The sequence below is a fragment of the Streptopelia decaocto genome (assembly GCF_964273445.1).
Source record: "Streptopelia decaocto genome assembly, chromosome: 15".
NCBI lineage: Eukaryota > Metazoa > Chordata > Aves > Columbiformes > Columbidae > Streptopelia > Streptopelia decaocto.
The window spans coordinates 7,537,807-7,549,377 of record NC_138670.1 but is presented as its reverse complement, the minus strand read 5'-3'; the positions used below and the strand labels follow the sequence as shown (position 1 = coordinate 7,549,377).

Here is an 11,571-nt window from a genome sequence, read left to right as displayed (position 1 = left end):
AGCAAGTTCACTTGTGCTGTGCAATATTCTGCCTATGTGAAGGGAAACACATTGGGCACCCATGGGTTAGGTTTGGGGGCAGAAGCTGAGCCCTGCTGCCTGGAGGAGTGCTGGGAGAGCTAACGCAGCAGTACTTGCAAAGCAAGTTTTAGCACCTTGGTTCAAAGGAGCTCAAAAAGTTGCTGTGACCCTGTTGAACATGGCTGGGCTGGAGGGTGGGGAAACAGCATATGTGTGTGTACGTACATTTTCTGGTTCTTGGTGCTTTTCCTTCTGTTGCTCCGTTTCATGATGGGCTGAAAACGCGTTTTTGCTGGCTGAGTGCTGAGACAGTGGGTGCGGTGGGCAGACCCTCCACTGATGCTAAACCCAGGGGACGTTGTGTTGCCCCGGGAGGGTTTGGGGGCACAGGCGGGTACCGCGGCTCCAGCGGCCGGGATGCTGCCTGAAGAGCAGGCTCCCTCCGGAGGGAGAGCTGGGCATCGCACGGGTTCGAGCACGCACACACGGAAAACGAACCCTTACAGGGCTTGTGCCCGAGCTGGCAAACGTGCCACCTGGGAGAAAAATATAGATTTGTTTTACAGAACAAAGGTTTGATCTTTGAAGCACACAGGCATAAATGAGGAAGAGCAGTAATCTGTGAGTTAGAATTTGAGGATAATCAGCCACCAATAATACAGCTGTTGCCATAAGCTGGTATTATGAAGATTCCAGTCTACTAGTGTAGAAGCTAGTATGTATGTAGATGACTTTTTCTAAACATATGCATTTTTTTCCTTCATTTAATTATTCTAATTCAATTGATATTTAGTTCACATGAGTGTTTGACACAACTAGATGAAAGTGACCATACCCAAAGCTTTCTATTACTGGCCATTATCAGGAGCACAGTGTGTGTTTATAAAATGTGCTCTCTATTAAAGCAAGAGACACCCATTGTCTGTGGGAATCTAGTTAGTGTATCAGAGGTTTGCTAAACTCCAAAAGGAGTTTTTCATATTTTTTTCTGCCCAGTATGTTGTACACAGAATCAATGCAAAAAACAAAAGCTGGATTTGAAGATGTCCATACTTTTCAAAAATTAATGTATATGTCCCACCTACACTATATATGTACATCTACAAGTCTGCTTTTCAAAGGTCCGCATCTCTTCAGGAAATCTATGTAAAGTACTATATGTGTTGCATATGCCAGAAAAATGCACCCATTCCCCCCCATTAATAGAAATTACCTATTATAAATTTACCGAAGATACCATAGTTTTATAAATTGGCCACATATGTCTGTGTAATATATTTATTATATCACATTTCATAGCATTTCTGTTTTATGAAATTCAGCCTTGAATATGTCACATATGTTTTGCATATATGTGCAACAGTCAGCCAAGTATATCTGAGTAAAGTATGATAAATGTGTTCTTTCCATATGGGAAATTAAATGTTTTTCCAGATTTAAAAAAAAAAAGTTTATGAAGAGCAACCTATACAAAATAATTACAATAAATCACTTCTATTTAGGTTAAAATTATAAATTTGAACTAGTAACAAAGTGATTAAGAACTAAAATCCGAAAAGTCACATTTAGGACCTGATTCTATAAGGAGATGGAGCAGCATAAAGGGAGAGCATACACATTTTCAAGGCTAGCTGCTACACGGTGTGAAATCATGCAGACTTGTATAGCAACTTCCATCTTAATGTTCCCAGAGTGATTCTGTAGCTGATAAAGGACTCTCACTGCCTCCCTGAGAGGGTGAACATTTAATGCAGTGCCTCACTGGGAAAGCAAGTGCCCTTTTATGTCTGTTCTAGCCTAAATTCTGGTTACAGAATTTTGTATTTTCTATATGAACAGCTCTTAGTGGTCACTGGTCAATGGAGAAGGAAAGGGTGTTTTCCTGCAACTGAACATGCTCTTGCTGGAGCTAGTTCTGGTTACTAACGCACCCCTGGTGCCAGTGGGCAGGGCAGGACACTCCTGGTGCTGTTGCTGTGTTCTGTACCAGCCTGTAACAGGGGTAATTGCACAAGTGCCTAGGTACCCAGATTGAGGTCCTTGTGCTGTATCTGTAAATTGCAAAGTCAAGTGAAAAAGGGAATCAATCAAAATGTAAAACTTATTGAAGCACCTTCATGTAAGGTGTTTGCACTATTAGTTTTTCAATGGTTTTAGCTTGGCTGATGGACAAGAGCTCTGCATTTGTGTTTGCTTTTTCACTCTGCTTAGTGCTTCCATTGTCCCTCATTAAGAGGGCAGATGGTTCCCCTCTCCCTTGATGCCCCAGCTGCCTTTTGCCTGGGGTGCGGGCTCCAAGAGTGGGCAGTCAGAGTTGGCGCTGAGCGGGGGTGGCAGGTGAGGCTGTCCTGTTCTGATCATTTTAAAAGAGCAGAGGAGGGATGGTGAGAGTGGTGGGCAGTGGCCCTCCTCCCAGGCTGATTTTATTTGAGCACTACCTTACACTTTATTTTATTTCAGCAAACATGAAGTGAGTTTTTTATTCTATTCCCTTTCCTGCATGTTGTCAACTACTTCAAACCAGATGGGCTCAAGAGATAAAACTATAAAGGCTCAATGTCTCTATCTAGTGTGATGCCAAGTCTGCATGTCATCAAAATATCTGAGGCAAAAAAATCTGAAAAGACAATACTTACCATAAGTATTATCTTAAAAGCAGCCTAGATTTTTTTTTTTTTCTGTGAACACAATGTATCCATGAATCACTGAGATTTCATATCCACAAATTTTTTTTTATTACCATCAAGACAAATACCATGTCCACATTCTCTGCCATGTTTAAAGTTATTATGTAGATCCAACACGCCAGCCTTCCCCCTACCTATGTCAGCACATGTTTAGAGCAGGCAGTGCCATGGGTGTCTGGAAAATGTACCTTTGCATGCATGAGATGCCAGAGCTATGGAGCAGAATAATGGCTCAGCATTTTAACATCCTCCTTAGATTCTCCAATCTGGACATAATCAGGATCAATCAACCTTGCAGCTGGTAGGCAAGAGATCATTGATGTCCAGAAAGTGCTAAAGGATTTATATAGGGTTTTTTTCTGCCCTAATTTGTGAATTTACACGTACTGTGAATAAAAACTAGGAGGAAACGGCATCACTGTAATCTCAGTCTAATGTAACTTTTAATTAGAACTTCAAATTGTAATAGACAATTTTTAGAATTAATGATTTTTCAATGCCATGTCACCTCCTGGAAGGAGACAGTACTGCTCTGGGATGGCTCTTCTGCAGTGCCTGTGGCTGCTTCAAGACCTCAGTCCATCCCGCTGCTGTCTCCAGTGGCACTGTAACATTTGGCATTATGACTGTTCATAGTAGAGAAATCAATATATGCTCACTGGTGAGCACAGGCTTATTTAGAGGTGTAGGCTGCAGTTTACAGGATTTCCTAGTATTCCAACAGCTTTAAAAAAGGATGGTGGGGATGTAAAAGCAAATACTTCTGCAACTGAAATGAGCTGGCGCACAAATCTAAGACAGACCTATCACTGTGTGCTTGCTCTAGGTACTTTTCCACCCTGCCATCCTTGTCCTTTTCCCATAAGGAATGTGGCACCTTGCTGGAGGATGTTTGCTTCAAGGCTCTTCATGCTTTCCAGAATCTTCATATCACTTAACTTACAGGGCAAGTTGCTTCTTTTTGATTTGCCCCTTCACCTTCTCTTTCTCCTCCTCTACAATACCAAACTGCAAATCAAATTCCTCTGAGATCAGTCAGAATAAAGCATACACAGTGATGCTAATAGAACATACAGACATATATCATGGCATTGATCAGATGAGCAAAACATTCACAATTGAGAGATTATGTTGCTACAGTCCCAAATGTGTGGTTTAATAATACATTATAGTATCAAAATTTTTGCAATGGATTGTATTGAAGGAGAATAAACCACTAATAGCTAAAACAAAATTTACCTCAGACATGAGCATTAACTGTATTTGGGGGTGTGTATCAGTACTACATGTATTTGGGGGCTGTCACTATTTGAGAAGAAAATTCTTAATAGGCTTAGTAAATGCAGCTGGTAACTTTAACAATCTATAGGGGAGCAGATGGCTCAAGCCAAACAGACCTGTTATTTTGTGGTGTTTGATAGGGGGTGGTGGTAAATAAAACCATACACAAGAAGGGCTGCGTGACTAACCAGCCTGAACTCTGGCCGCTGGTCTTGACCAAAAGGGATGACAGTATGTCGTAAGATCAGGGGATAAAGAATTTGGTGTCCAGAATATGGCTACTTGCTCCATGCTTACTTTGATGTTGTTCGCAAGTTTCACAACTGGTATGCTTCAATTTAAGTCTATTTTTAAAAGTTACATTTATTTTATCTGTTGTATCTGATAGTGCAGACATGTTTTTTTTTGCGTTTAATTTCATACTGTAAGATCCTTAAATGAATTGCCAGAAAAAAAACCCAGTATGATGTTAATTCTCGATAGTTTTCTTCACACAATTAAAGAAATCTCTATCATTCCCTAGAAGAGTAGGGCATGCATTTAACACAGCCAGGTTTACCTGGAAAACTTACTCTGGTAGGGGGACCTGGGCTGGAATTTCAGAAAACCACAAACAACAGAAAAAACACGCCTTCTTCCTTAGTCATTGCCATCACTTTCTTGGTAGCACACTAGTCATGTTTAAACATCAAACCACTTTTGTCTCAGCATTGCTTTAACATTGTCTAGTATTAATCCAGGCAGTCATGTGCCACGTTTTATGTAATGATCCCTACTTTCACACCACAGACACACAGCCAGAAAAATAAACACATTGATTTAGCACTCGGTAATCCTTGTTTAATCCTCAGTCCCTTGGTTTACATCACTAACATGGCTCCTGGAGTAGTCAGTGTTCTATCTTTGTTCTTGGCACACTGAATTAAAGGAAAGATTTATTAATTTGTAAGTTGGCTTTGTAGATGCATCTTAAATGTGCTAAAAACCAAAGCAGTCCAGAAGCCAGTATTGACTTAACTATAAAAATCTGTTCTTTAAAACTCAAACCATTGCAACAATCCAAGTCAAGCTGCAGAGAGTAATTTATTGGTTTACAAAGCAATTTCATTGTGTACAGCTAAATTTAACAACTGTCTCACTGCAGGCCCTCAGCCTACTTCCTTTTTCACTCATTATGATAAATACAATTAATCTCCTCTTTCCTTGCTCATCTAGATCTAGAACTGCAATGCTTTATGGCTTATGAACTGATAAGAGAAAGGGGTTGGAACTAATGGATTAATCTGGAAAAAATGTGAGAGGGTCAGAGATCACCATTCATTCCAGTGGTGATAAATATTCCATGTAATTGCTGCACAAATGCTAGTGTTTGGGATTTATTTCTATTAGTTTACAAATGCTAGTTGCTTTCTTCTCTCTCATAGTGCCAAGGACAGTGATTCTTGGGAGGAAGCCTTTTGTAATAATTTAGCTGTCATCACCTTCACTCCTGAATCCTCTAGGCCAGGTACAGGCTAGCCCTGTTCCTTTCTGGCAGGTGAGATTCCAGAGCTAACTCCAGCAGCTTAAGGTGGCTCTTCACTCACAGCCTTCCTGCTGGCAAGTCAGCTGAAATCTTGAGCGATAACCACACTCATGTTACAATTGTAAAGAGCTTTAAATTTTTTGTAGAAAATAAAGAGTTGTTAATTTCCTAGATGCAATCAGTCAACTGTATTTTACAGTCTATAGCAATATAGACTGTCCTTCCTGTTGGAAATCATTCTGCTTTGGAAAACTCCAGGTCAGTTCCTTAAGCAAATAAACTTTTAGAAGACTGTAGTTCACATTTAAACTATGGCATTTAGGTTTAACTCTAAATCAAAATAATGTTGTCCGGTTGTTCATTTCAAGGAAACTATAATATGAAAAAAAATCCCCTTACTGTTTAAATAAAATCAGTAGTGATATAAAGTGTTAATGAATTCAGTGTTGTAATGTGCAAAAGTATCACATGTATAGTGCTTTGATAATGGGAAGTAAATATAGGATGGGTCTGTTCTTGCAAGCAGATCTGCAGTGTGTCCTTCCTCTTAAAGCTGATGAAACTCTTTACCTCTGTGTCTGTCTGCTAGGAAGATTACAGATGCAGTTCATGCCCTTATTTTCAATTTGTGTTTGCATGACTGAGTTTATTTTTAAGTTTACCTAGTCAGATAAACATAAATATTTAACCCTCAGCAAAGGTGCTATGTCAGATGCGAAGGCACATAGTAATCTTTAGAGTATCTTCCGAAAAACCTGTTAGTAAATCTAAATACCCATTGTGAATCTTCATAATTACTTTAGACATCGATGTTGACTTTAAATGCCATTTTTCACAGAAAAGAATATACTCAGGAGTTCCTAACTGTCAGGCTCTGATCTAATAACGCTCTTATTAAGACATGGGGTATAAATCCATTCTCCCTAGGGGGCTGACACTGTGCCAATATCATAGTATTTGCATAAAAAGTTATTTCCTACAGTGGATCTAAGATGCACAGGCCTTCATTAAAGATGCAGTTGGGTAGTGCTTTGAGACCTGAGGTCTACAACATGGGACGAAAATACTGCATGGGGGTGGCTGTGAGCCAGCCCATCAGCCAGGCTTGGCCCTTCTCATTTCCTACTGGAACCGTTTGCCCAAGATTAGTGAGCCCTAGATTTCCTTTCCTTTTCTGCTGGATGAGCATTGCACATACAGCTCAAATCTCTGCAAATTGCACAACCGTGTAGGCTGCTGTTTGCCGTCATGGAGAAGGGGAATGCTTGCACCCTCCAGGCCACTCCCTGCCCCAGTGCCACTGCAGAGCAGCTCTCAAGTCTATCAGGAAGAAGGGGGGAAAAGGAACTTTTAATAGCTGGGATGTGAAGTTGAGAGAGGAAACTGAATGTGGGTTCACAATGCACGGACAGACTATATGTCTTGTGGGTTGGGTTTGTTGTTGTTGGTTGGTTAGGCCAAGGAAACTTAAATTTTGCTCAGCAGCGAAGTTTTTCAGATAGTCTAAAAGCATGTTGGGTTACCGCACTAAGGGGTCCAGTGCCTGTTGTACCATGATGGTAGCAGCTGTGCCTCTAAGCCTGTACCTTGGGGGTGTTGCGGTGGGGAGATAAGTGCCAATTTTTGACACAGGACACATAGAGCCATGCTTGAGGAGATGCAGAGCTGTTTTTCCACCTTCCAGGACTCTGCCCAACCACCAGCTTGACAGTGCTTTTTAGGGTACAGTTAATCAGTTCTCACTTCTAGCTTGTTGATTAAAAAGGTGCTATGATTACACAGGTTAAAGCACAGGGCAGGGCACTCTCCTGAGCAGATGGAGACTTGGGTTCTACCACTTATTTGCTTTAACTTTTTTATTTATAATCTAAGTGGAGAGGAGACTAAAGCCCAAGCATGTATCCATTGTGTCATGTCCTTTTAAAAAATGATTATGAAATTGTTCTCATGCAGCAGGATGTCACTAAGTTCTGATTGCAGAGCACCACTCAAATGGGAGGCACTGATCTCAAGGCTGCCTGATAGGCGTCATATATGGTGTAGTATGAGACAGGGCAGCAAAAAACAAATCTCTGCAAATTCCCTATCATGGGTCCCTGGACCACACAATGTTTTCTATATTTATTTGTTTATGTCAATTCTGACCTACTTTAAGAAATAGAAAAAAGAAGAAGTTTTCTTCCACCAGCAGGTTTGTGAAGAAAGACCCCGTTTCATTCCACAAGGCTGCTGGCCTGGAGTTTCTTGTAGGGTGTAGGAAGCTCCTGCTCTGTGTGGGAGGTGGATGATGGGTGGAGATGGAGCACTTACCATCTATGCAACCCTGTCTGGTAGATGTAATGAACACCAGCACCTCCCATTGACTCAGTCTCATTCAAAATTAGGCTTTAACTTTGAGCTGCAATGTGATCCTCCATGCAGCTACTGAATAGTAAAGAAATAATCAAAGAAATGCATTATTTAAAATGTCATCACACCACAAAACATGTAAGGCCAAGTTTTATTTAGAAAACCCTGGCAACAGTATCCTGCTCTTGTGTTTTAATGGCAAGAGCATGGGACCTGGTGCTTGAGACTTCTAGTCCAACAGTATTCTCTGCCTGTGAAGCACAGCTGGATAGCAGACCCAGACCTTAATTCGCTTGTGTGTTTTCCATGAAATAATTTCTAAAGCCTTTTCATACTGCTGATCACTACAATTCCAGTGACTTTTTATTTGATGTCCAGTTCTGTACAGAGGCAGAAACAAGTATTTCCATTATAGTATCAACAGTGCACAGCCTGGATACAAACCACTTCAGTTTATAAAACTGAGTTCTGGTTTGCAGGCCATCTATTTTTTAGCAAACTGGCCCTTGCTAGTCACTTCAGTGGGACAGTTGTAACTGCAACTTTGTGACTGAATACACTAGTAAGATGTCTATGAACTAAGTGTTGTATGTCTAATATGCTGTAAAAGAATGCAAATGCTGTTTCATGATTCAAACAAAAAAAAAACTTCATGAAGGAATTGCAGCTTCCATGACCATAGAGATGACAAGTTAATGGAGCCATGTGCACTGTGTGGATAAGTATTTATCTATGCAATTCCTCTAAACGTTAACGGGAGTTGTGTAGCTGAATACCAGACTTGCCATGCTGAAACTTACCCCTAACTCTCCAAGGAGAAGGGCGCTAATTGGATTGCCGAGTTTAAATCCTTCAGCTAGTCAGTCTATGGAAGGGATTTAGCACTGGCTCTGTAAAAGGCTTTACAAAGCTTTGCAGTGCAGAGCAGGGAAAGATTTTTTTCCCCCTTTCTTTCTTGTGATTAATTGTGAGGCTTGAGGTGACAGGAGACATAATGAAATTCATAAATGCCAAAGGCCGTCCCTAGTCACATTCCTGGCTGTTGGTTTAAGTTAAAACTGACAGAAGTGTGAACAAATCAAGGTTATTCCAATAGCCTTTCACTTACAAGGAAGAAAAAGTAACTGACAATGAGAAACCACTGGAGGTGGTTTAATGGGTATAAATTTTCAAGAAAGAGTGATATTTCACACTGATTCAGATTCTTGGATACATAAATGACTTACAAACAGACATATTCTGCCCCCACTGCAGTCTGAGGGATTCCAGTCCTTTTTCTCAAAAGATATTGGCACAAGTTATTTAAGCAACCTGCCAAAGAAAAGCTGTTGCAAAACCTGTAGCAGAACTCAGGGTGTCCTGTTCTGTGCCTCCGTTGGTGACTGGCCTTGCTCTGCTTGTTACGAATCTAAAAAATCCACTTCCCTCTCTGGAAAACAAAACTTGTAGCTTGAACAAGCAGCATAAAATTTAACCTAGGACTCTCACTTCAGCCTAGAAATACATCCTGCTCCTTCCACACATCCAGGTTTGAATTACAGTGTAAAGAATTGCTTCCCCAATCCCGTTCTCCTTGTCCATGGCAGTGCAGAACATGTCACGTCTGAGTATATATTGACCAGATACTGATGCGCTGATCTTTTGAGCCAGCTGCCAGCAGTCTCTCGCTGGGGTTTTTGTGATCTGAGAAGGACACACAATGGACAGTTGCTGTGTGGTAGTCCAGCACTGCTAAGGGCTTCAGTTTTTTCCAGCCAAAGATCCTGATGCGATGATCCCACCCTGCTGTTGCTAAAATCTTCTTGTCTGGACGGATGGTGATATCAGATATGCCAGCGTTGACAAGTTTGTGTGTTTTGTAAACCTGTGTGAGAAAGTTATAGATAAGCTCTAATTGTTTCAAACAAACAGAAGAAAAAAGGAACCTTTGGGGGTTACAGAAGGTGCCCACCCATATACCCTGGTATCTCACAGGTACTATGGAGCTTTTCATCACATGGTGGATGATGCTTTAGTGAGAGATGGAAAAGACCTTAGCTTGAGCCTAGCTATCTCCAGCACCATCCTCTAAAAATAAAAGCATCCCTTGTGTGTTTTTACTTCATATTGCATTTGAAAGTATTTATATTCTGCCACAAATGAAGTTCTGAGTCAAGGTTTTGAGAACCAGACTATATGAAACTCAGCTTTGCTCTTTTCTTCCAGCTATTCTTGCATGAGCTGCAACGTTCAGAGCCATGGCCATATATTTTCCCTGCTTCTGCAGTATTCCCATGCTGAGATTCCAAGCTGCTGTTTAAACTACCTGCTACTTATTTCTACTACTGTGGCCCCTCACAAAAAAAAACCCAATAAGCTGTGGTAGCATTTACCAGTCTTGAGAAAGGAATGCTTCCAGGAATTAGGTTACGGTGTCAGGAAATCTGTATTTCTAGTAGTCCTTCCCAAGAGACTTTTATTTACACCAAATTCCAAGAAGGGGATTATGAACAAGTTATTGATTTCAGTTTTGGAAGCCTTTTGTTAGTGTTTGGAGACTACTAGGGCACAAGTTTCTGAGGGGCACAATTAAACTGGAAGGCATTTAGGTTCCTTCAGGAGGCACTGGGGCTGCACAGGACTTAGCCCTTGGAAAGACAAGTTTTCACTTCACTGACATGAGCTCCCCCTGAAGCACAGAGGAAAAGATCAATATAATACACTTTTGCTGTTCTCACTTCAGGTAATTTGTATTACTCAGCACTCTACCTCCAAAACACAGGCAGTATGTACACTGGAGCGTGTGTGTGCGCGCATGTGTGTTGAACCAGCCCCACTTTTGTCACAATGTGGAAAACACCTTTTAAGTGTATGCTGACTTTGAAGTGATGTTTGTTATTTATAAGCAAAACTGGAAATGATGCATTAATGCCACCATCTAGTTAAGACTGAATGTGTAACTATCTTGTATCAAGGCTTAATATAATTCAGTGCATGTTTAATATGCTGCATGTTTGCTGTTTTTCTGAGGTGAGGAGGGACTGAAAAGCATATTACATCTGAGTAGTTTACCTCCTTGAAGGACATTCCATGATGCATAATTAGTACAAGATTATAAATAATGTATTAATTGCAGATAATTTTAACTACAATACTGGTTGTAAAAAACTACAATTACAGAAATGCTGATCAAAGTTTGTTTCAGATGCAGTTGAACGCATCTTGGAATCTTACAGTCACAAAGCTATAAGGAATTATTTTTCAACTAACAACTATCCAGCTACTTACTTAAATAGCAAGAGCTGGACAAGTTCATGAGGAAAAAAAGGCTAAATGAGACTTGATGTGCTTCTTGCTTGCTCCCTACATTGCTCCTTTAAATAGTACCTGATGACTGTGTCTACAACCAATTCAGAACAGAGGACAAGAAGTTTTCCTCAAGCCTGGTGAACAGTAGGAGGCTGTATATGGGCCTCCTTGTGGTGCTGCTACTGTAAAACCTGTGCTTTCTGCCAGTGCGAATGTGCTTCCAAACTCCCTGGTTACGCTAATGCAGTGTGGCTTCAGTGGGATTTTTGTTGGTGTATGTGTACTGGCAAGGGAAGGATTTATTACTTACATCACCAGCCTGGCAAATGTAAGATGGGCCTTACTCTGTAACTGAGATTATTAGCTAATGGCTATAACCAATCCTGGGTGTGGTGCTTCCCATCATTACTGTCAATTACG

At 40.8% G+C, this 11,571-nt stretch overlaps 1 protein-coding gene across 7 annotated transcripts in view; it reads right to left on the bottom strand.

Moving 5' to 3' along the window:
- Positions 1 to 2,637: 2,637 nt before the first annotated feature.
- Positions 2,638 to 11,571, bottom strand: part of GNB1L (G protein subunit beta 1 like) — a 50,283-nt gene continuing 41,349 nt past the window's right edge. For all 7 annotated transcript variants that reach the window (XM_082065911.1, XM_082065913.1, XM_082065915.1 and 4 more), the window contains one exon: positions 2,638 to 9,727. In XM_082065911.1, coding sequence (XP_081922037.1) covers positions 9,461 to 9,727 — 267 coding nt within the window. In that variant the 3' untranslated portion in view covers positions 2,638 to 9,460. The remainder of the gene's footprint in view (positions 9,728 to 11,571) is intronic.